At 39.7% G+C, this 22,289-nt stretch overlaps 1 protein-coding gene across 1 annotated transcript in view; it reads right to left on the reverse strand.

Moving 5' to 3' along the window:
- LOC137625335 (tRNA (32-2'-O)-methyltransferase regulator THADA-like) overlaps positions 1-13,216 on the reverse strand; it is a 50,940-nt gene extending 37,724 nt beyond the window's left edge. Inside the window, exons 1-8 of the mRNA XM_068356178.1 lie at positions 13,100-13,216; positions 11,283-11,401; positions 10,764-10,869; positions 10,033-10,172; positions 7,399-8,067; positions 6,140-6,323; positions 5,045-5,229; positions 4,119-4,291 (exon numbers count right to left, since the gene is read on the reverse strand). Of these exons, the coding sequence (XP_068212279.1) occupies positions 4,119-4,291; positions 5,045-5,229; positions 6,140-6,323; positions 7,399-8,067; positions 10,033-10,172; positions 10,764-10,869; positions 11,283-11,360 (1,535 nt within the window). The 5' untranslated portion in view covers positions 11,361-11,401; positions 13,100-13,216. The remainder of the gene's footprint in view (positions 1-4,118; positions 4,292-5,044; positions 5,230-6,139; positions 6,324-7,398; positions 8,068-10,032; positions 10,173-10,763; positions 10,870-11,282; positions 11,402-13,099) is intronic.
- Positions 13,217-22,289: the final 9,073 nt, after the last annotated feature.

Below are 22,289 nucleotides of genomic sequence, written 5' to 3' on the forward strand. Positions count from 1 at the left end.
CCGAAAAGCTCGACTCTGAAGATCCATACCCAAGGAAACAATGGTCTGGGATGGAACTAGCTGAGACTCCTCAAAATTGACCAGGAGGCCCAGTTCCTTGGTCAGAACCATAGTCCATTTGAAAATCTCCAGACAGCGACGACTTGTGGGAGCTCTTAAAAGCCAGTCGTCTGACGGAGCCGGACACAAGATCATGATACTGCTGCACAGTCTATAAACTGTCAATCATGGGCAAGCGAGGAAGTATAGTGACAACCCGAATCTGTCTAGACTATCTGGGTCGTAAAGACAACTCCTTAACGGGTTGCTGAGGTAGCCGCACTGCGTCACAACAAGTCCCTTCTGTTGGTTGTTGAACGTCTTCCCCGTGACACATTGACTCCGTAAACAAAAAAATCCTCTAACAAGGACTAAGCTTGGACTGCATGTCATGCAACACAGCTCAAGGTCTATGGGAGCAGGTGTGGTAACAGACGGGATTAGCGGCTGAAGTGGAACCATTACCTTCCCTGTAAGCATGTTATGCTTAAATAAAAGTCCAAAAGAGGTTAGCAGCTAAAGGCTCCCTCCAAATGACAGAGTCCTCAAGGGAATATCAGAAGGAGGGAGAAAAGAACTTTCTCATCTACAGGGACCTTATCCTAGAAAAGCTAAGTTCTCTGAGTGAGGGTTCACTGGTGCAAAAGCAGCAGACTAGAAGGCAACGTTATGAAACTGCTTGACAGTCTAGTGAGTTGGCAACAACCCAAGATATGTTGAGAAGCATGCGGTAAGGTATGCAGAGTATGATGAATGCAGAGTATGCTGTATGCAGAGCATGCTGTATGAAGAGCATGTTGTATGCAGAGCATGCTGAATGCAGAGCATGCTGTATGCAGAGCATGTTGTATGCAGAGCATGCTGAATGCAGAGCATGCTGAATGCTGAGCATGTAGTAAGCAGAGCCTGCTGTAAGCAGAGCCTGCTGTAAGGAAAGCAGAGCGTGTGCATGGCGTTTAACATTCTCAGAAATTCCATGACCAGTGCTAGAGTGCTTTATGCATGCTTGCATGGGGTTTAAAAATCAACATAATGTTTACCTTACATTCATAACTCCTGATTCATATTTTTGCCATGGTTTGAAAATGGAGGTAAGGTATGCTGAACAGCAGAGTCAGAACGAGCTGGAACAACAACAGTGGAAGGTGCAGAAAGTTCCTGTTCCTGTGGTATGAGTGGAGCGTGAAGAGACCGAGGTTGCGCAGAACAAGGTAAAGTTCCCGCAAGCAGAGGTGTCTGAGGCGCAGGATCAGGGTGCACGGGTTGAGCTCGGTGCAGCAGCTGAGGAGACTGACTCACAGGTGGAAGAGGTTGTACCTCCACCGAGAGTTGCACCACCGGTGGAGCAGCCAGGGGAGGAGGAGGAAGAGTGGAGTAATCCTCCTGATCCCAAACCAAAGGTTGCCTTAAAGAAGGCTGAGGCTGAACAACACTGGGAACAGCGAACACAGAAAGAGGTTCAACATCGTACGCCTGGCAGATGGTGCTGCGACTGGGTGCAGCGAGTGCAGGCGGGTTGAGCACAGGCTGAACGGGTGCAGGTGGAGGTGCAACACTCTCAGCCCGACACTCACGCAACAGGTCCGAAAGCTGTGCTTGCATGGACTGTAGTAGAGTCCACAACATCGTACGCCTGGCAGATGGTGCTGCGACTGGGTGCAGCGAGTGCAGGCGGGTTGAGCACAGGCTGAAAGGGTGCAGGTGGAGGTGCAACACTCTCAGCCCGACACTCACGCAACAGGTCCGAAAGCTGTGCTTGCATGGACTGTAGTAGAGTCCACAACATCGTACGCCTGGCAGATGGTGCTGCGACTGGGTGCAGCGAGTGCAGGCGGGTGCAGCACAGGCTGAACGGGTGCAGCCGGTTGGTGCACCACCGGTGCAGGCGGGTGCAGCACAGGCTGAACGGGTGCAGGCGGTTGGTGCACCACCGGTGCAGGAGGAGGAGGAGGTGCAACACTCTCAGCACGACACTCACGCATCAGGTCCGAAAGCTGTGCTTGCATGGACTGTAGTAGAGTCCACAACATCGTACGCCTGGCAGGTGGTACTGCGATCAGGTGGAGCGAGCATAGGCGGGGGGAGTGTAGGCGCACTCTCAGCCCGACAAACTGATGACTGAGGAGAGTCAGAGCTAACCCAATGACTGCATCCGGGTTGTTGAACTTTACTTCGTACGTCTGGCATAGGTCTGGACTTACGTTTAAGAGGTCTTGAGACCTGAGACCAGCGTTACTCTGCCTATATTTTCTCCTCTAAATCTCTTCTGCAGACGAGCAAAATAAGGGCTCAATCGTCTGCGGGTGGGAGTGACGGTCTCGGTAAGACACGCCCACAACCACCGAGGATACTTCTGTGCGCCGATCAAGGCCTGCCGAACCCTTTAATCCTTCGACATTGCTTCTCCCCTGGGCTTGGGAGCTTGCAAGAGGTCCCGGACTGGGAGGACGACTGGCGCGCACAAAAGTACCCTCACGCATAACACTGACATACTTTGCGCTAATCACTTATCACTTTGATTTCTGTTTGCACTTATTTCACTGAACTCGAAACTTTAAGTGGTTTGTACCTGAAACACGCAATTCTATCCTTCTCAAAAGTTAGTAATTGCGAAAACAGAATTACAATGTAACAGAAAAATCTAATGAAAGAAAATTCAGTGGCTGGAAAGAGACTAAACACTAGATCACTCTAGAAACGTTTAGTTTCTTCCCCTAAAGAGACTAGGGAGAAGAGCAAAACGATAACGACGTTACTCGTACGCCTGGCAGGCTTGAGGGAAACGTTTATCCTCTTTCTCCCTCCGTCTCTATCTCTCTCTCTCTCTCTCTCTTGACTTAGAACCTGAGAGAAGAGCCCAATCATATATATCGTTAAAACATATTATTGTTAAAGGAAAAAACTGAAATATTTCCCAAAAAGAAAAGTTCCTTATTAGGATCAAAACCATTAAGTTAAGAAAGAATGAACAAAACGCTAGACACGGTTACTCTTACTGCAATGTGAAACCGTGAACATTCTTTCTCTATCGTAACGATAGAGTGCAAGTTGAAACGTTCTGAACGTCAACAACTGCCGAGACAAACAAAACGTTAGTTCAACTTTGAAAAAGTACGAGACTATCAAAGAAATTCTTTCAAAGACCTTAAAATAGCATAATATGTTAACAGGTAAAACCGAAATGACGGGCTCACGATAATTAACTTCGGTACCAAGAAAAGACCGCCTACTATTAGGAAGGTCGAATATAAACAAACATAAAAATTAATTTTAATAAGTTTATAATAAAAGGAAGTTAATCGAAGAGGCCTATAAGAGGCGGAGAGATATAAAATAAATCTATAACTTTTGTTAAGCAAAATTAAGAAAAAGAGTCTATACTCTCTTAGACACCAACACTTCCGTCTAAGGGAAGGGTCGGCCATTGAAAGGTGAACGAGAGTTCATACTCTCTTCGTCACCAAAATTAATCAAATTAATTCCAAAAGCTAACTAAGCTAAAATAGAAGTTTCCAGTAAAGCGACAGCCGAAATCAAAGAGAAATACTTCACCAAAGTCGTGAAAATACTCCAAGAACATAAGCGTATCCCAGAACGTCTTGTCAGAAGCACGACAGAGGAATAATTGAGGAGGTGTCAACAAGAAGTACTTGAGTACCTGGCCACAGGTGGCGCTGGTAAGTACACCCCCTTCTAGTATTGTGATAGCTGGCGTATCCCTCCATAGAATTCTGTCGGGCAACAGAGTTGACAGCTACATGATTATCGGGTAAGTTTAATATTGAAAAATATTTTTTATGTAAATTCAACTAGGTAATTCCGTCACCTAAAGTCTAGATCTTTTTGTTTAATTACCAAGGTCAAAACAAGAAGTTTAATCGTTCTTTAAAACTTATGAAAAATAATTTAATGGTGCAGAAGTTATATGACAATCAAAAGATAAGTTTACATTAAAAGGACAACTATCTCAACTTCGGAGTTCTTTCCAAGTGGCACTTCTACGCTGACTGGCCTTCCGGTTCTCAGTGCTTTCTACCGAGAGGAGATAATTTCTTACGACCCCAAGGAATTAATCTCACCTGTCCGTGCTATGAAGAGCCTTCACTAAAACATCGAGGAAGTGTTCACTCCAAACATCCGGCGTCACATCCTTCACAATAAGCTTATACACATTAGCACCTGGTGGGGCCAAGTAATTAACCTTGAGTGACTTGTAAAGACCCTCAGGTATGGCTGGATATTTTTCAAGAATCTGGAACAGATCAAAAGCATTGAAACTAAAAACACTTCATTTTGGTTGTTGGTTCTTTGTAGATGAAGTACAGTACTTCGATAAAAATCTTTATAGGATATTAGACTCTTCAACATACAAGATTTACTACAAATAACAGTTAAGATTTATGTTGGGCGGCAATGCAATAAAGTTTGAAGCTACATGTACTACTAATCTTAATTACAGACGCTCAACTTAGATTGAGCTTATGTTTTGATGAACCCATCGAGAGATTAAAATGTTGCAATTTGCATATAACTATGATAAACAGCTAATAGAAATAAGTAGATAAAGAAAAGTTCCAAGTATCAAACATGGAACATTCTAAGTGACCACCTTTCTCAATTCATAATCTACAACAGTGGTTCCCAACCTTTTTTCAGTCATTTCCCCCCTGCCCCTAGTTCAACCATCCAGATTTCCCCCTTCATGCCCGGCCCAGCCCCCATGCCCACTCGCCTGCCTTAGAAATGGGCATGATATTCCAATTCTCCCCTTGAATATCATGTCAGTGAGAATGATATGATCATATCACAATTGAATGGCTAACAACAAATTGCCGCACGTACTAAGTGGACATTTTCCGCTTGTTTTAGTTAGTAGGTAGTGTAATTATTTCCCCCCTGGAAGCTTCAAATTTCCCCCCTGGAAGCTTCAAATTTCCCCCCAGAGGGAAATTTCCCCCAGGTTGGGAACCACTGATCTACAATATACATTTCAATTTCCGCTCACAATTTTAGACCCGGCAAATAACACGGCCAGACTCAGGGGAGGATACGTGCTCTTCAGGTTCCAGGCATCAACCGAGACGAGGTTGGCTACCATTTGCAAGGCGAGCTCTTGGGAACGGCCGGGAGCTTCCTCCTCGTGCAGTTGGAAAAGCTCAATCATGGCGCTGTGCACTAAATCTGGTACACCTGTTAAATGTAAAGGAAAAAAAAAATATGGAATAGCAATGGCTAAGTAATCTTCTCTACTTCAGAAATGTAATGACTAAGTACTGGACCCTCCTCTACCTCAAGTAAAGCATTATTGAATAAGTACTCTCCTCTACCCAGAAAAGAAATGACTATTATTATTATTATTATTAAATGCTAAGCTACAACCCTAGTTGGAAAAGCAGGATACTATAAGCCCAGGGGCCCCAACAGGGAAAATAACCCAGTGAGGAAAGGAAATAAGGAAAAATAAAATATTTTAAGAATAGTAACAATATTAAAATAAATATTTCCTATTTAAACTATAAAAACTTCAACAAAACAAGAGGAAGAGAAACTAGATAGAAGAGTGTGCCCGAGGGTACCCTTAAGCAAGAGAACTCTAACCCAAGGCAGTGTAAGACCATGGTACAGAGGCTATGGCACTACCCAAGAATAGAGAACAATGGTTTGATTTTGGAGTGTCCTTCTTCTAGAAGAGCTACTTACCATAGCTAATGAGTCTCTTCTACCCTTACCAAGAGGAAAGTGGCCACTGAACAATTACAGTGCACTAGTTAACCCCTTGAGTGAAGAAGAATTGTTTGGTAACCACAGTGTTGTCAGGTGTATAAGAACAGAGGAGAATCTGTAAAGAATAGGCCAGACTATTCGGTATCTGTGTAGGCAAAGGGAAAGAACCGTAACCAGAGAGAACGGTCCTATGTAGTACTGTCGAGCCAGTCAAAGGACCCCATAACTCTCTAGCGGTAGTATCTCAACGGGCGGCTGGTGCCCAGGTCAACCTACTACCTTCATTTGTTGATTAAGACAAATGTGTTTATCTCCTGGCAGAGAGGAATAGGCTCAGGAGAAGTGAGGGCCAGGTCACTCTGGGTAAGGGACCTACCTTTTGAAGGGCTTTCCCAGTTAGAGTTTAGAAGATGAAACACACTGGCGGGGTTCTCGGCATTTATTGCAAACTGAGCTTGTTTCGAAGGAGTAATACACAACTCGCTAAGCCTTTCAAGGCCGTGTTCTTCTTTGTACCTCTTAACTACTTTCCTTACATTCTGCAACCAAAAAAGGAGTGCCTGGAAGATGGCAATGAATTAATATGGTTCAAGTTGAATGATTACATTACATACATTACCTGAAACACGTCTTAACCCTTTTACCCCCAGGCTCTTTGGAAATTTCCAACCCTTAACCCCCAAGGGGTTATTTTTTCCCCATCACATTTTGCAGTATATATTTTTTTAAATTGCTCTAACAGCCTTAATTTTTGTCATAGAGAGGTCCGGTTGGTCTCATTCTCTTGGAAAATGCCTGAATTTTCTCGAAAAAATTATTAAAAATACGAAAAAAAAATTTTTATCGCATTTTTTTGCAAGGACGTACCGGTACGTCCATGGGGGTAAAGGGATGAGTTTTGTGAAACGTACCAGTACGTCCTTTGGGGGTAAAAGGGTTATCTTGGACGTTAAACACTGCCACTGAAAGATATAACATCTCAATTATGTTAAAAATTAAATAGCTAAAAAATTCTAAAGCTATAATACTCAGCAAACTTTGGAACATTCACCTTAACCATAGGGCTAAAGGAATGTGCTTTTAAAAAACAAATATAACACTTACTTTAGAACTGATAAGTAACTATAGAGGAAAAACCCTCCTGAATATGATCTGACTGCCTTTCATTATCTTCTTACCTAGTTGGGTTTCCCACGTCAATCTCATCTATTTTACCTTTTGTCGCTAATTAAAGAGCAAACCTTGTAACAGTAAATGAATTTGTCTTGGTAATCTACCTATAGTCAATTTCTTTTAGCGATGCAGATTTGCACCGACTCACAGCGGTGCCCTTTTAGCTCGGAAAAGTTTCCTGATCGCTGATTGGTTGGACGAGATAATTCTGACCAATCAGCGATCAGGAAACTTTTCCGAGCTAAAAGGGCACAGCTGCGAGTCGGTGCAAATCTGAATCGATAAAAGAAATGGACTATAGGTACTGCAATGAGAGCACTGGACAATAGACACTGTAAAACCTTTTGTTTATGCAGTCAGCTATTGCAACAGCCATGTTCACAAAACCAGGACGGCAATAGCGGCCGTCCACTGAAAGGGATATACTGAAGTAGAAAACGTATCTATAATCTAACAGCTTACCTGAAAAGCTTGAAAAGAGTACGACGAAGGAACTCTGCAAATCTTTCTGATGATTGAACCAAGACCATATAGGAAAACGTTTGCCGTTACACGGCCCTTTTCATCTTTAATGATGCCATCATCGCATCCCTCACTTAACGAAGTTTTAGAATGTTTGGGTTCCATTGGCAAGGCACCTTTATTTTGAGATATTCCAACACGCTGACAAGGCTCCATATTTTCTTTTAGAAACTCGTGTGTCTCAGTTTGTTTGGGGTAATGTTCTACCGAATAAATCCAAAGGACACCACAATTCAAAAGACCAAAGATAGTTTTTACCACTGAAAAAGATGTCTCCAAACAGTTAACACTCAGACATGTGTCTCCATCCCCATGAGTACTGTGTAGCTTTGATATAGACTCTCTTGCCCCTTCTTTATCCCTGTGCTGGTCATACATTGCAATGACCTTAAGGAGCTGATAAAATTTTCTAGGTAGGTCCTCTTTTACTAGTACAGTGAAAGCCAAGCACAGTGATGTACCCAAAATTATAGCACAATCGGTTGGCAGATTCTCATCGGCAACAGCAAAAAGAAGCAATTCGAACAACTGTTGTAGAAGGTTTGTAGAAGAATTTTCCAAGGGGGTATCAGTTTTTGAAGAGAGAATCTGCAAGACTCCATAGGCAGCCTGAAAAATATATAGGGATTTCCTTCAAATAACTAACTACTGTACTTAAAACTAATAAATAAATAACCCCTTAAAGATCAAATGGGCAAATACATAATAGTACACTAAGCTACAAGTGGAAAGTTCTACCGGGCAAAAGAAAATTTGGTAAACTTTGTGTATGTGGGCTACACATTAAATCATGATGTACCATATATCAAAACCTTCCTAAAATGACAAATTCGTAGATAATTTGTATTTTTCCTAACTATACAAACCTTAGCTATTTATTAGGGGTTATACTTTCAGCTCCGCCGAAAGTATAACCCCTAATAAATAGCGTGGTTTGTATTCCAGTTACGGAACAATTGTGCAGTAAATAAATTTCATCAGAGGTAAACAGAAAGGTATAATGGAGTTTGTAGCGAAGATTATCTTACAAACATGGAACTAATGGAGATGGAAAAGAAGCTGAGAATTCGTAGATTGAGATGGTTTCAATGAATGACGAGAAGGGACAAGGAACGGTCAGAATGAATGATTGATTGATTGAAAGTTTTCTGGCATCCTGACATCTAAGGTCATTGATACCGATCAGAATGAATGGCTGTCATCATGGAAGTGACAGGACAAGAAACTGTGGAAAATGGTGATAGATGAAGAACTAGCCCTGATGGAAGTGCAAGACAATAAAGGATAAAAAAAATGGAGGGAACTCATTATGCTTTTATCTCGGTAAATGGAAGAGCCGACTACAAATGAAGAGAAAGTTATGACCATTTTGGATTTTAAAAAGAGACCTATTCACATTTATATATACTATACCAAGCAAGTTTGTCTGATGCTTTAAAACAATGTTAATGAATGTATATTATAGAATTGCTTTGGTTTGTTGAATATGTTTTGTTAATTCTTTCAAAGAGCAACAGGTACATACGACATTTCTGTTGTAGTGTTAGTTTTACTCTTTTTATTACCACCATTTTTAAACCAGCACCTATTTTTATATGGTAAACACAAAATCCAGTAATTTGTGAAGCAAACTTCCTAAGAATAAGAATAAATACTTAGAAGAAAAAATGGCCTTCAAATATTACACAGCATATACTGTGTTACAAGTAATAATTTACGTCAGTAAAGAAAAAATAAAATGTGCATATCATTATGTAACAAGCTATCTTTACAATTCATAAGTATCTTGAAATAAAATATAATGAATAGCAGTAAAAATATATTTGAATATTTATATGTATTTAATAAATCAAGGAAATGAGTCTTTCAGTCGAGAAACATGCCAAGCACCCTTTTTAAAAAGTGTCAGAAATCGCGATTGAAAAATAATAATATTAAAAATAATAATAATAATAATTATTATTATTATATTGATAATAGTGATAACAATAATGATAATAATAATAATAATATAAATAATTTGAAAATCGGCAATTTTCAATCGCGATTTCTGACACTTTTTAAAAATGGCGCTTGGCATGATTCTCGACTGAAAGACTCAAATATGTATACATTAAAAACAGAACATGATTGAATGTACCCTCAAGCAATGTAGGTCAAAACAATGGCTACATCAAAGGCCAATGATGAAAATAAAATTAAAAAAAGATAGAAGAGGATGGCTTAACCACAATAAAAGCAAGAGACCTGTCTCTTAAAAAGAAGTTAATGGAAAATATATGCAGGAAGTTAACTCAAATGGTCAAGTATTAGAAACGCAAGGCACAAGACAACAGTATCGTACTAGATTTCCCTTTTACTATGCTTATGCTTGATAAGAAATCACAACCTATTTTGTCTTTTGAGTTCTTACACATGAAAATGGGCATAGAATTGTATACACATACAAATAAAACAATAAAACAAATCAACTCTGATGTGGAATGCAGTCTAAAAGTGCTACACATAGACAAAAACATTCCTTTTCTGTTGCTCACTAATAAAAAAAAATGTGTTACAAAAACAGGGTCTTACCTTCGAGGACACACGGAACCTAGAGATGTCATTCTTCATCATACTAGGATGCATACCAGAAATGCAGCAGTTTATGACAACTGGCAAACAATCAACTACACATTGCTGCAATAATTGGCACCCGCTGGATAGAGCACAAACTGTAAAAAAAAAAAAAAACTTCAAAGGACAGATAATGATGAAAAAATGAAGGGGACGAAAATAAATAGAATTGTATAAAAATCATGTATCAGATATTGTAGCAAATGTAGAGATTGGTTGGTATCTAATTATGACAAGATCATAGTGATAAGCTTTATTTCCTATCCTGTATATGAAAGATTAGATTAACCCTTTTACCCCCAGGCTATTTGGAAATTTCCAACCCTTAACCCCCAAGGGGTTATTTTTTCCCAGCACATTTTGCAGTATATTTTTTTTTTAAATTACTCTAAAAGCCTTAATTTTTGTCATAGAGAGGTCAGGTTGGTCTCATTCTCTTGGAAAATGCCTGAATTTTTTTCAAAAAATTTTCAAAAATCTGAAAAAAAATTTATAGCATTTTTTTTGCAAGGACGTACCGGTACGTCCATGGGGGCAAAGGGATGGCTTTTGTGAAACGTACCAGTATGTCCTTTGGGGGTAAAAGGGTTAAATTCCTTCGTTTTTTACCAAATCCTTCGTAATAGTTTAAAATCTTGCAATTGATCAAGTGACTATGTACACAACATCACCGCAATTGCGCTCCCTACCGTAAAACAGAGCTGTGGCGGAATCATCCTTCAAATACTGCCTGAGCTTCTGAACTACTTCCGATGCCAGTAAGTACTGAGAAGGCGGCGGCAGATCTTCAATGGTCTGTGAAATGGAAAAGTATACAAATACATTAAAACTACAGTAAAGAAATGAACGTCAGGATCCTTATTTGTCCTCGGTATGTGAGTGACAGCAATACTCATTTGATGTTGTCAATGTGAAGGCGGCACTGGCAAGCCTTCGACGAGCGAGGACTGCATTCTAGAGATTTTTCAGAATTATTCAATAACCTCAAGACAATATAAGATGAATATTCACTGTACAGTATATGCAACAGACAAGTAGTTTTTTAGTTAATCTAAAAAAAATCATATAATAAGAGAAAGTAAAGTCAATAAAGTATCGTCATTTATAGACAAAATACAGTTATAAGGTTACATAATGTAACAATTTACTAGATATAGAAGGGGTTGTTAATCAAATTACATTGGAAAAGGTTTAAATATTATAATTACCTTCTTCAAAGTCCTTATATCCCGATCAACTGACTGGGAAAACAGCCGATCCAGTATTTCCGACACATTTGCCTCCATTTCTAACCAAATCTATTAAAAAACCATATCATTCCAGAAATCTGAAAAAAAAGATAAAATGAAATAAAATTCAACTACAAATAAGATAGCAGTGCTAACCTTACAGTAAATACATTATAAACTAACACTGAAAGACCTTGCCATCCTAAAATGAAACCTCTGTGTAATTTCACCTTAGTTCAATGTGTAAATGATTTGTAGGTCCAACGATACCCTTTACTATAAAGGCAACATTGAATATTGTTGTTTTATACAACCACAAGCCTTGTGTTTTTGAGGAATTGAACAACAGATAACTTCACAACCATGGAAGCTTGCATACACTGTACTATGTTTAACCATCATACGCTATATTTCCGGTAAAATCATATAAACAGACGGGACATTTTAAACAGAAAAAAATAGTTTTTCCTGTATCAAATAATGTGTTTTCAATGGATATGACCTTTATTTCGACAGAAAACAAACCAAACAACCCGTTAGATTCCCTTCCTTCCCCACGGCCATAGGTAGGAACCGAGGGTTCAGTCAGGGAACCACAGGCAAACCATATTTCCGATAGAGTATTTTCTAACTCGGTGTTACTGGAGTGTTTATAGGAGTTTTGAAATATTTGGATGCCGTTTCCAGTCAGGACGTCGTACTTTTCAATAAGTACGGATTGAATAAAGAGATGCGTCTGATGAGAATCTGACTGGGAGGGCAACACAAGAATATGCCTTACCTTAAGGTAAGCTATAATCACAGAGTCCTGGACAGAGGGGGGAGGGGGTTGCAGGTGGGATGTATAACCCCCGTTAAGTAAGGAATAGCATCTTAGGTTAGGTTAGGTAAGAAACCTTAGGTTAGGATGCTTCCCCGAGTTTGTTTCCCTTCTGGAATATGGCATTACCGTCATACCTCTACTGTTTCAAAGCTCTATAACTTGATAAATAAATTCCTTCGGCAAATATTTTCACAGGGACTGTTTAAAATATCTATAAACGCACCAGAAACACCCTTTAAATTAGCCGCTAAGGTTATTGATATTATTTCATATAAATTTAAGGTTATCGTGATTATGGCTCACAATGACGATAATAGGTTATAATTACCCAGGGAGCAAAGTTTTTATGGGGATAGAATTAGTGTTTTAGAAGAGATAAGGGTATATGTATGATAGAGGCCACCTGTATCATGACGACTGACGAAGAATACGGCATTGTAAGAGGGGGGTCTCAGGGGGGCATTAGACCCCCATTAGATGAGTAAGTAAGGATACAGATTCTAGGTTAGGTTAGGGGTGGTAAGTTTAGTTTAGTTGGTGTCCATATTTTTCGCTTGCTGGAGGAACTGGCCGCCCATTATACTAAGGCTCCAGGAGATATATTTAACTGTATTGGTTCCTTCTCTTAAGTAATTTAATATTGTACAACTGTACAGAAAAACCGGTAGGGTAAGTTAGGTTTGGTTAGGACTTATTCTATTTTTTTTTTTGTTTAATATAATTATATTTACAGGATTATTACCAATAGTTCATGTTTTTGACAATACAATTAAGCATAATTTCACCTATATACATAATTAATTATTCTTCCAATCACCTAATTTTTACGGTGGCCTTTCATGTAAATACGAAATTGAAAATTCCAAAAATACATTATACAAAATTAACCTAATTTTCATTCAACTAATATAGCTTATCTTAAATTATGAAAATGCCTATCACGTGAGTCAGTGTAATCCTTCTCTATAGTTACCTATTGTTAATCCAATGTGATTATATGGAGTTTTAAACCACAAGTCTCTTTGTTACACTGACAATGCCTTTGACAAATGACAATCAAGCCGTTTAGTCAGTATGTAAACAAAGGCACTACCTTTGCAACGGCTCCTCAAACACTTGACGGATATTAGATTTCCAATTATTTTTTTGGTTACTCTATGCACATGAGCCATGATATGACAATGAAAGAGTCTCCAATAGATTTACTAGATTTGAGAACAAAGTCCTCAGAAGGATATTAGGAGTTGAATGGGAGGACAGGATTAAAAATGAAACTATAAAAAGAGATTATTCTGATATGACAATGAAAGAGTCTCCAATAGATTTACTAGATTTGAGAACAAAGTCCTCAGAAGGATATTTGGAGTTAAATGGGAGGACAGGATTAAAAATGAAACTATAAAAAGAGATTATTCTGATATGACAATGAAAGTCTCCAATAGATTTACTAGATTTGAGAACAAAGTCCTCAGAAGGATATTAGGAGTTGAATGGGAGGACAGGATTAAAAATGAAACTATAAAAAGAGATTATTCTGATATGACAATGAAAGTCTCCAATAGATTTACTAGATTTGAGAACAAAGTCCTCAAAAGGATATTTGGAGTTAAATGGGAGGACAGGATTAAAAATGAAACTATAAAAAGAGATTATTCTGATATGACAATGAAAGAGTCTCCAATAGATTTACTAGATTTAAGAACAAAGTCCTCAGAAGGATATTTGGAGTTAAATGGGAGGACAGGATTAAAAATGAAACTATAAAAGAGATTATTCTGATATGACAATGAAAGTCTCCAATAGATTTACTAGATTTGAGAACAAAGTCCTCAGAAGGATATTTGGAGTTAAATGGGAGGACAGGATTAAAAATGAAACTATAAAAAGAGATTATTCTGATATGACAATGAAAGTCTCCAATAGATTTACTAGATTTGAGAACAAAGTCCTCAGAAGGATATTTGGAGTTAAATGGGAGGACAGGATTAAAAATGAAACTATAAAAAGAGATTATTCTGATATGACAATGAAAGTCTCCAATAGATTTACTAGATTTAAGAACAAAGTCCTCAGAAGGATATTTGGAGTTAAATGGGAGGACAGGATTAAAAATGAAACTATAAAAGAGATTATTCGAGTGCCATATATGGATGAGATCATGGTGAGGGGCAGATGGAAATGGTTTGGGCATGCTCTTCGCACTAATCAAGAGAGATTAGTTCCACAAGGCACTAAGAGAGTTGGAAGACCCAACCCTACATGGCTGAGGACTTATGAAGCGTGAAGTGGGAGATGACGAATGGAGAAGTATTGATTTAAAAGCTAAAGATAGAGGCGACTGACGAGATTTCATCCAGGCCCTTTTCATCAATTGGCGTAGGAGGAGATGATGATGATCTTTTTTTTTTTAAATACTAATAATATGAAACATATATTTCATAATTATCATTTTCAATTCTAATTCAGTTTTGACAATCCACGTTCTTAATATTGTGTTAAAAGAAGTTTTCTAAGTGTTTGGATAATGTGGATTTGACAATTAACATGAATTATTTTAAATAGCTAAGAATATATACAAGTAGATAGGTTATGTAGGGGGCAGGTCCCCCTGTCTGATAGGACCAGGAAAAAGCCTTTTTAAACAAGCTCTTCTCTGTAGATCCATACGTATGAATAATCACATACATACACATACCATTTATGTATACCACTCAACTATTTCCCATTGGCACAGATGAAAATGTACTGAAACACCTTTCAGTTTTTAAAAATCTCAAGTAGCCTACTTGTTTTGTTTTACTTGTTTTGGGTTTAAATCCAACCCTCCACTGAAGTCGAGTGAACTACTTCTCGGGCGGGTCCATATTAATCATCTAACAAAACATTTTCATTATAACTTATACAATTCTTTGATTGTAGCATCTTCCAAATCCTATGATCTTGTGAAGAGTAATGTCTTTTAGTTTCTTCTTAAATTCAATTGCTCCCTTTAGGTCCTTCATTTCAGTTGGCAGTTTATTATAATGTCTAGGCGCACAGTAGCTAAAAGCCCTTTCACCAAATTTACTATTTGTTCTTGGTTCAGATAGCCTATGTTTGTCACTCATGTGTCTTGTGTTAACATTTGTTTCTAGTTCTAGTTTATTCAGGCATTCTTTTAGATATTTTGGTTCATTTTGGTTCAGTATCTTAAACGTTAGTAAGAGTAGCACAAAGTTAATCTTGAATCAAAAGAAAATAACGCCAATAGACAAATTACCCTCAAAGTGTGGATTGAACCTGGAGCCATCAGTGAGAATTAATGTTTTATTAACAATCTTACCTTTTTTAATCATCAAATTGGTGTTAGACGAACGGACTCCTGTAGCAAGGGCTTGGCATGAACCAAAAAACCTTTCCTTTTCCTGCCTGTCTTTTCTTTTCTCAGACTGGTTCTAATAATATCTAATATCTCATGAGGGTATGCCCCTCTCTTTTATTCTTCTCCTGTACTTATCTTTCTCCCTTTTTTCCTTCTTCTTTCCCATCCCGAGTACCTGCCTTCGGGCTATAAACTGGATTGTATCCAGGGGTACTTATCCTTTCCCCATATTCCCCACTTCCCTATCCTTATCCTTACCCTTATAATGTTTTTTTAACAAGATCTTAACAATAAGTAAGATCGAAGTAGGTGCTACATGAGAAAAAGGGCTGATATAATTGCTTGAAATATTGTTTTAAAAAATCTTTACTTTAAAGCAAAGTTGGTGAAGTTTCCACAAACAACGTAATCAATCAACATACCAAGCAGGTATTATATGACTACTGTTTTTTTTTATTTATTTATTTTTTTTTTTAATGGATGCATTTGCACCGACTCGCAGGGGTGCCCTTTTAGCTCGGAAAAGTTTCCTGATCGCTGATTGGTTAGAATTATTTGGTTCGACCAATTAGCAAGTAGAAAATTTTCAGAGGCCTTTCGAGTTACGGAGGTACATTAGAAGGCTCCTAAGTGGGTCCAGTATAGCCAGGAGAGAGGCTGCACAGAGCCTCTAGTAATGCATACTGTTCACTGCGTGGGGTGGACTGATAGCTATATCCTCTATGGGACCTATAGTCAATTTCTTTTAGCGATGCAGATTTGCACCGACTGGCAGCGGTGCCCTTTTAGCTCGGAAAAGTTTCCTGATCGCTGATTGGTTGGACGAGATAATTCTAACCAGTCAGCGATCAGGAAAATTTTCCGAGCTAAAAGGGCACCGCTGCGAGTCGGTGCAAATCTGCCTCGATAAAAGAAATGGACTATAGTTTAAAGGCTGCTCATAACTGGCAGAGGCAAGGGACAGTGACATTGCTCTAACAAGCAGGACAATGCCCTAGAGACTGACCATATATACATATGATCAGCACCCAATCCGCTCTCCACCCAAGCTAGAACTAGGGAGGGCCAGGCATTGGCTGCTGATGACTCCGCAGGTAGACCTATAGGCTCCCACAAAACCCCCTATCCTTAGCTCACAAGGATGGTGAGGTTGCAGAAAATAAAGGAACTAACGAGTTTGAGCCTTGACACCAGACTAGTCCTGAATTTGATTATATATCCGAAAATTTACCTAAAGGGGAAGTTAATGAAGCTAGTAATTGTCTATAGATAGAAAGTTTCTTTTCTTGACATAAAGAAAGTTTTTTTTTTTTTTTTGCAAATGAAAAGGGTCGTCAAATAATATATAAAAATGCATTTTCTTAAATCAGGTTTTTTTCGAAAACTAGTAAAAAGAAAAAAAAGGTTTCTGAAAAAATTGCCTTTTTAGGATAAAAGATTTTCTATAAATTTTTTTTTATTATTTAAAAAAAAAAACTTACCTATAATAGTTTTTTTTTCTATAAATTCAAAAACTTCATCTATAAAAGTTTTTTCTGTGACTTTAAAAACTTCAACTATAGCCCAAAAGTATTTTTCTATAACTTCAAAAAACTTCATCTATAAAAGTTTTTCCTATCACTTCAAAAACTTCACCTATAAAAGTTTTTATTTCAATAAACTTCAAAAACTTTATCTAAAAATTATTTTCTTAACGAAAAAATGTTCAATAAAAGGTATATTAAAAATATATTTTCCATGATTAATAAAAAGTGAAACCCTTTAAATTCCCTATATGATTACCTATTAATCTTTGGCACCGTCGTTCAATTAGTTCATTATGCATGTTGCATAAGATTCTTCATAACTCTGACCATCCTTTACATTCAGATCTCCCTGGACAATTCTATCCTGTTCGTAATACTAGGCAGGCAGTTAATTCTAATAGCCAGGCCTTCTCCATCGTGAGGCTCAATACTACACAGTATTCCAGAAGTTTTATTCCAGGTGTTACCAAGTTGTGGAATGATCTTCCTAATCGGGTAGTTGAATCAGTAGAACTTCAAAAGTTCAAAGTTGGAGCAAATGTTTTTATGTTGACCAGGCTGACATGAGTCTTTTTATTGTTTATATATGACATATGTTTTTGACGTTGTTAATAGTTTATATAGGACATATCTGTTTTTGACGTTGTTAATAGTTTATATAGGACATATCTGTTTTGACGTTGTTACTGTTTTTAGAATGATTTATTGTTAATCTATTCTCATCATTTATTTATTTCCTTATTTACTTTACTCACTGTGCTATTTTTCCCTGTTGGAGCCCTTGGGCTAATAGCATCTTGCTTTTCCAACTAGGGTTGTAGCTTGGCTAGTAATAATAATAATAATAATAATAATAATAATAATAATAATAATAATAATAATAATAATAATAATAATAATAATAAGAGTTCTCTTGCTTGAGGGTATACTCACACTATTTTAACTGTTTCCTTAATTCCTTTCCTCACTTGACTATTTTTCCCTGTTGGAGCCCTTTAATACCATCAAATTTTTCCAACTGGTGTTGTAGCTTAGCTAATAAATCATAACACTGACAGACGCAGAAAGCCACCCAGCTTTTCCAACTGGGGTGGTAGCTCAGCTAATAAATCACAACACTGACAGACGCAGAAAGCCACCCAGCTCTTCCAACTGGGGTGGTAGCTCAGCTAATAAATCACAACACTGACAGACGCAGAAAGCCACCCAGCTCTTCCAACTGGGGTGGTAGCTCAGCTAATAAATCACAACACTAACAGACGCAGAAAGCCACCCAGCTCTTCCAACTGGGGTGGTAGCTCAGCTAATAAATCACAACACTAACAGACGCAGAAAGCCACCCAGCTCTTCCAACTGGGGTGGTAGCTCAGCTAATAAATCACAACACTAACAGACGCAGAAAGCCACCCAGCTCTTCCAACTGGGGTGGTAGCTCAGCTAATAAATCACAACACTAACAGATTCAGCTAATAAATCACAACACTAACAGACGCAGAAAGCCATCCAGCTTTTCCAACTGGGGTGGTAGCTCAGCTAATAAATCACAACACTAACAGACGCAGAAAGCCACCCAGCTTTTCCAACTGGGGTGGTAGCTCAGCTAATAAATCACAACACTAACAGACGCAGAAAGCCACCCAGCTTTTCCAACTGGGGTGGTAGCTCAGCTAATAAATCACAACACTAACAGACGCAGAAAGCCACCCAGCTTTTCCAACTGGGGTGGTAGCTCAGCTAATAAATCACAACACTAGCAGACGCAGAAAGCCACCCAGCTTTTCCAACTGGGGTGGTAGCTCAGCTACTAAATCACAACACTAGCAGACGCAGAAAGCCACCCAGCTTTTCCAACTGGGGTGGTAGCTCAGCTAATAAATCACAACACTAGCAGACGCAGAAAGCCACCCAGCTTTTCCAACTGGGGTGGTAGCTCAGCTAATAAATCACAACACTAACAGACGCAGAAAGCCACCCAGCTTTTCCAACTGGGGTGGTAGCTCAGCTAATAAATCATAACACTAACAGACGGAGAAAGCCATCCAGCTTTTCCAACAGGGGTGGTAGCTTCGCTAATAATCATAACACTAACAGACGCAGAAAGCCACCCAGCTTTTCCAACTGGGGTGGTAGCTTCGCTAATAACCATAACACTAACAGACGCAGAAAGCCACCCAGCTTTTCCAACGGGGGTGGTAGCTCAGCTAATAACCATAACACTAACAGACGCAGAAAGCCACCCAACTTTTCCAACGGGGGTGGTAGCTCAGCTAATAACCATAACACTAACAGACGCAGAAAGCCATCCAGCTTTTCCAACGGGGTTGTAGCTTAGCCAACAATTATAACACTAACAGACGGAGAAAGCCATCCAGCTTTTCCAACTGGGGTGGTAGCTTCGCTAATAACCATAACACTAACAGACGCAGAAAGCCACCCAGCTTTTCCAACTGGGGTGGTAGCTTCGCTAATAATCATAACACTAACAGACGCAGAAAGCCATCCAGCTTTTCCAACTGGGGTGGTAACTTCGCTAATAACCATAACACTAACAGACGCAGAAAGCCACCCAGCTTTTCCAACTGGGGTGGTAGCTTCGCTAATAATCATAACACTAAGAGACGGAGAAAGTCATCCAACTTTTCCAACTGGGGTGGTAGCTTTGCTAACAATCATAACACTAACAGATGCAGAAAGCCATCCAGCTTTTCCAACTGGGGTGGTAGCTTCGCTAATAATCATAACACTAACAGACGCAGAAAGCCATCCAGCTTTTCCAACTGGGAAGCCATCCAGCTTTTCCAACAAGGGTGGTAGCTTCGCTAATAATCATAACACTAACAGACGCAGAAAGCCACCCAGCTTTTCCAACTGGGGTGGTAGCTTCGCTAATAATCATAACACTAACAGACGCAGAAAGCCACCCAGCTTTTCCAACGGGGGATGTAGCTCAGCTAATAACCATAACACTAACAGACGCAGAAAGCCACCCAGCTTTTCCAACTGGGGTGGTAGCTCAGCTAATAACCATGACACTAACAGACGCAGAAAGCCAGCCAGCTTTCCCAACGGGGGTTGTAGCTCAGCTAATAACCATAACACTAACAGACGGAGAAAGCCACCCAGCTTTTCCAACTGGGGTTGTAGCTTAGCTAATAATTATAACACTAACAGACAGAGAAATCCATCCAGCTTTTCCAACTGGGGTTGTAGCTTAGCTAATAATCATAACACAAAGAGACAGAGAAAGCCATCCAGCTTTTCCAGCCGGGGTTGTAGCTTAGTCAACAATCATAACACTAACAGACGCAGAAAGCCATCCAGCTTTTCCAACTGGGGTGGTAGCTTCGCTAATAACCATAACACTAACAGACGCAGAAAGCCACCCAGCTTTTCCAACTGGGGTGGTAGCTCAGCTAATAACCATAACACTAACAAACGCAGAAAGCCACCCAGCTTTTCCAACGGGGGTGGTAGCTCAGATAATAACCATAACACTAAAAGACGGAGAAAGACATCCAGCTTTTCCAACGGGGGTTGTAGCTTAGCCAACAATTATAACACTAACAGACAGAGAAAGCCATCCAGCTTTTCCAACTGGGGTGGTAGCTTCGCTAATAACCATAACACTAACAGACGCAGAAAGCCACCCAGCTTTTCCAACTGGGGTGGTAGCATCGCTAATAATTATAACACTAACAGACGCAGAAAGCCATCCAGCTTTTCCAACTGGGGTGGTAGCTTCGCTAATAACCATAACACTAACAGACGCAGAAAGCCACCCAGCTTTTCCAACTGGGGTGGTAGCTTCGCTAATAATCATAACACTAAGAGACGGAGAAAGCCATCTAGCTTTTCCAATTGGGGTTAGAGAAAGCCATCCAGCTTTTCCAACTGGGGTGGTAGCTTCGCTAATAATCATAACACTAACAGACGCAGAAAGCCATCCAGCTTTTCCAACTTGGAAGCCATCCAGCTTTTCCAACAAGGGTGGTAGCTTTGCTAATAATCATATCACTAACAGACGCAGAAAGCCACCCAGCTTTTCCAACTGGGGTGGTAGCTTCGCTAATAATCATAACACTAACAGACGCAGAAAGCCACCCAGCTTTTCCAACTGGGGTGGTAGCTTCGCTAATAATCATAACACTAACAGACGCAGAAAGCCATCCAGCTTTTCCATCTGGGAAGCCTTCCAGCTTTTCCAACAAGGGTGGTAGCTTCGCTAATAATCATAACACTAACAGACGCAGAAAGCCACCCAGCTTTTCCAACTGGGGTGGTAGCTTCGCTAATAATCATAACACTAACAGACGCAGAAAGCCACCCAGCTTTTCCAACTGGGGTGGTAGCTTCGCTAATAATCATAACACTAACAGACGCAGAAAGCCACCCAGCTTTTCCAACTGGGGTGGTAGCTTCGCTAATAATCATAACACTAACATACGCAGAAAGCCACCCAGCTTTTCCAATTGGGGTTAGAGAAAGCCATCCAGCTTTTCCAACTGGGGTGGTAGCTTTGCTAACAATCATAACACTAACAGATGCAGAAAGCCATCCAGCTTTTCCAACTGGGGTGGTAGCTTCGCTAATAATCATAACACTAACAGACGCAGAAAGCCACCCAGCTTTTCCAACTGGGGTGGTAGCTTCGCTAATAATCATAACACTAACAGACGCAGAAAGCCACCCAGCTTTTCCAACTGGGGTGGTAGCTTCGCTAATAACCATAACACTAACAGACGCAGAAAGCCACCCAGCTTTTCCAACGGGGGTGGTAGCTCAGCTAATAACCATAACACTAACAGACGCAGAAAGCCAGCCAGCTTTTCCAATTGGGGTTAGAGAAAGCCATCCAGCTTTTCCAACTGGGAAGCCATCCAGCTTTTCCAACAAGGGTGGTAGCTTCGCTAATAATCATAACACTAACAGACGCAGAAAGCCACCCAGCTTTTCCAACTGGGGTGGTAGCTTCGCTAATAATCATAACACTAACAGACGCAGAAAGCCACCCAGCTTTTCCAACTGGGGTGGTAGCTTCGCTAATAATCATAACACTAACAGACGCAGAAAGCCACCCAGCTTTTCCAACTGGGGTGGTAGCTTCGCTAATAAACATAACACTAACAGACGCAGAAAGCCACCCAGCTTTTCCAACGGGGGTGGTAGCTCAGCTAATAACCATAACACTAACAGACGCAGAAAGCCAGCCAGCTTTTCCAATTGGGGTTAGAGAAAGCCATCCAGCTTTTCCAACTGGGGTGGTAGCTTCGCTAATA

The sequence above is a fragment of the Palaemon carinicauda genome, chromosome 32 (assembly GCF_036898095.1).
Source record: "Palaemon carinicauda isolate YSFRI2023 chromosome 32, ASM3689809v2, whole genome shotgun sequence".
NCBI lineage: Eukaryota > Metazoa > Arthropoda > Malacostraca > Decapoda > Palaemonidae > Palaemon > Palaemon carinicauda.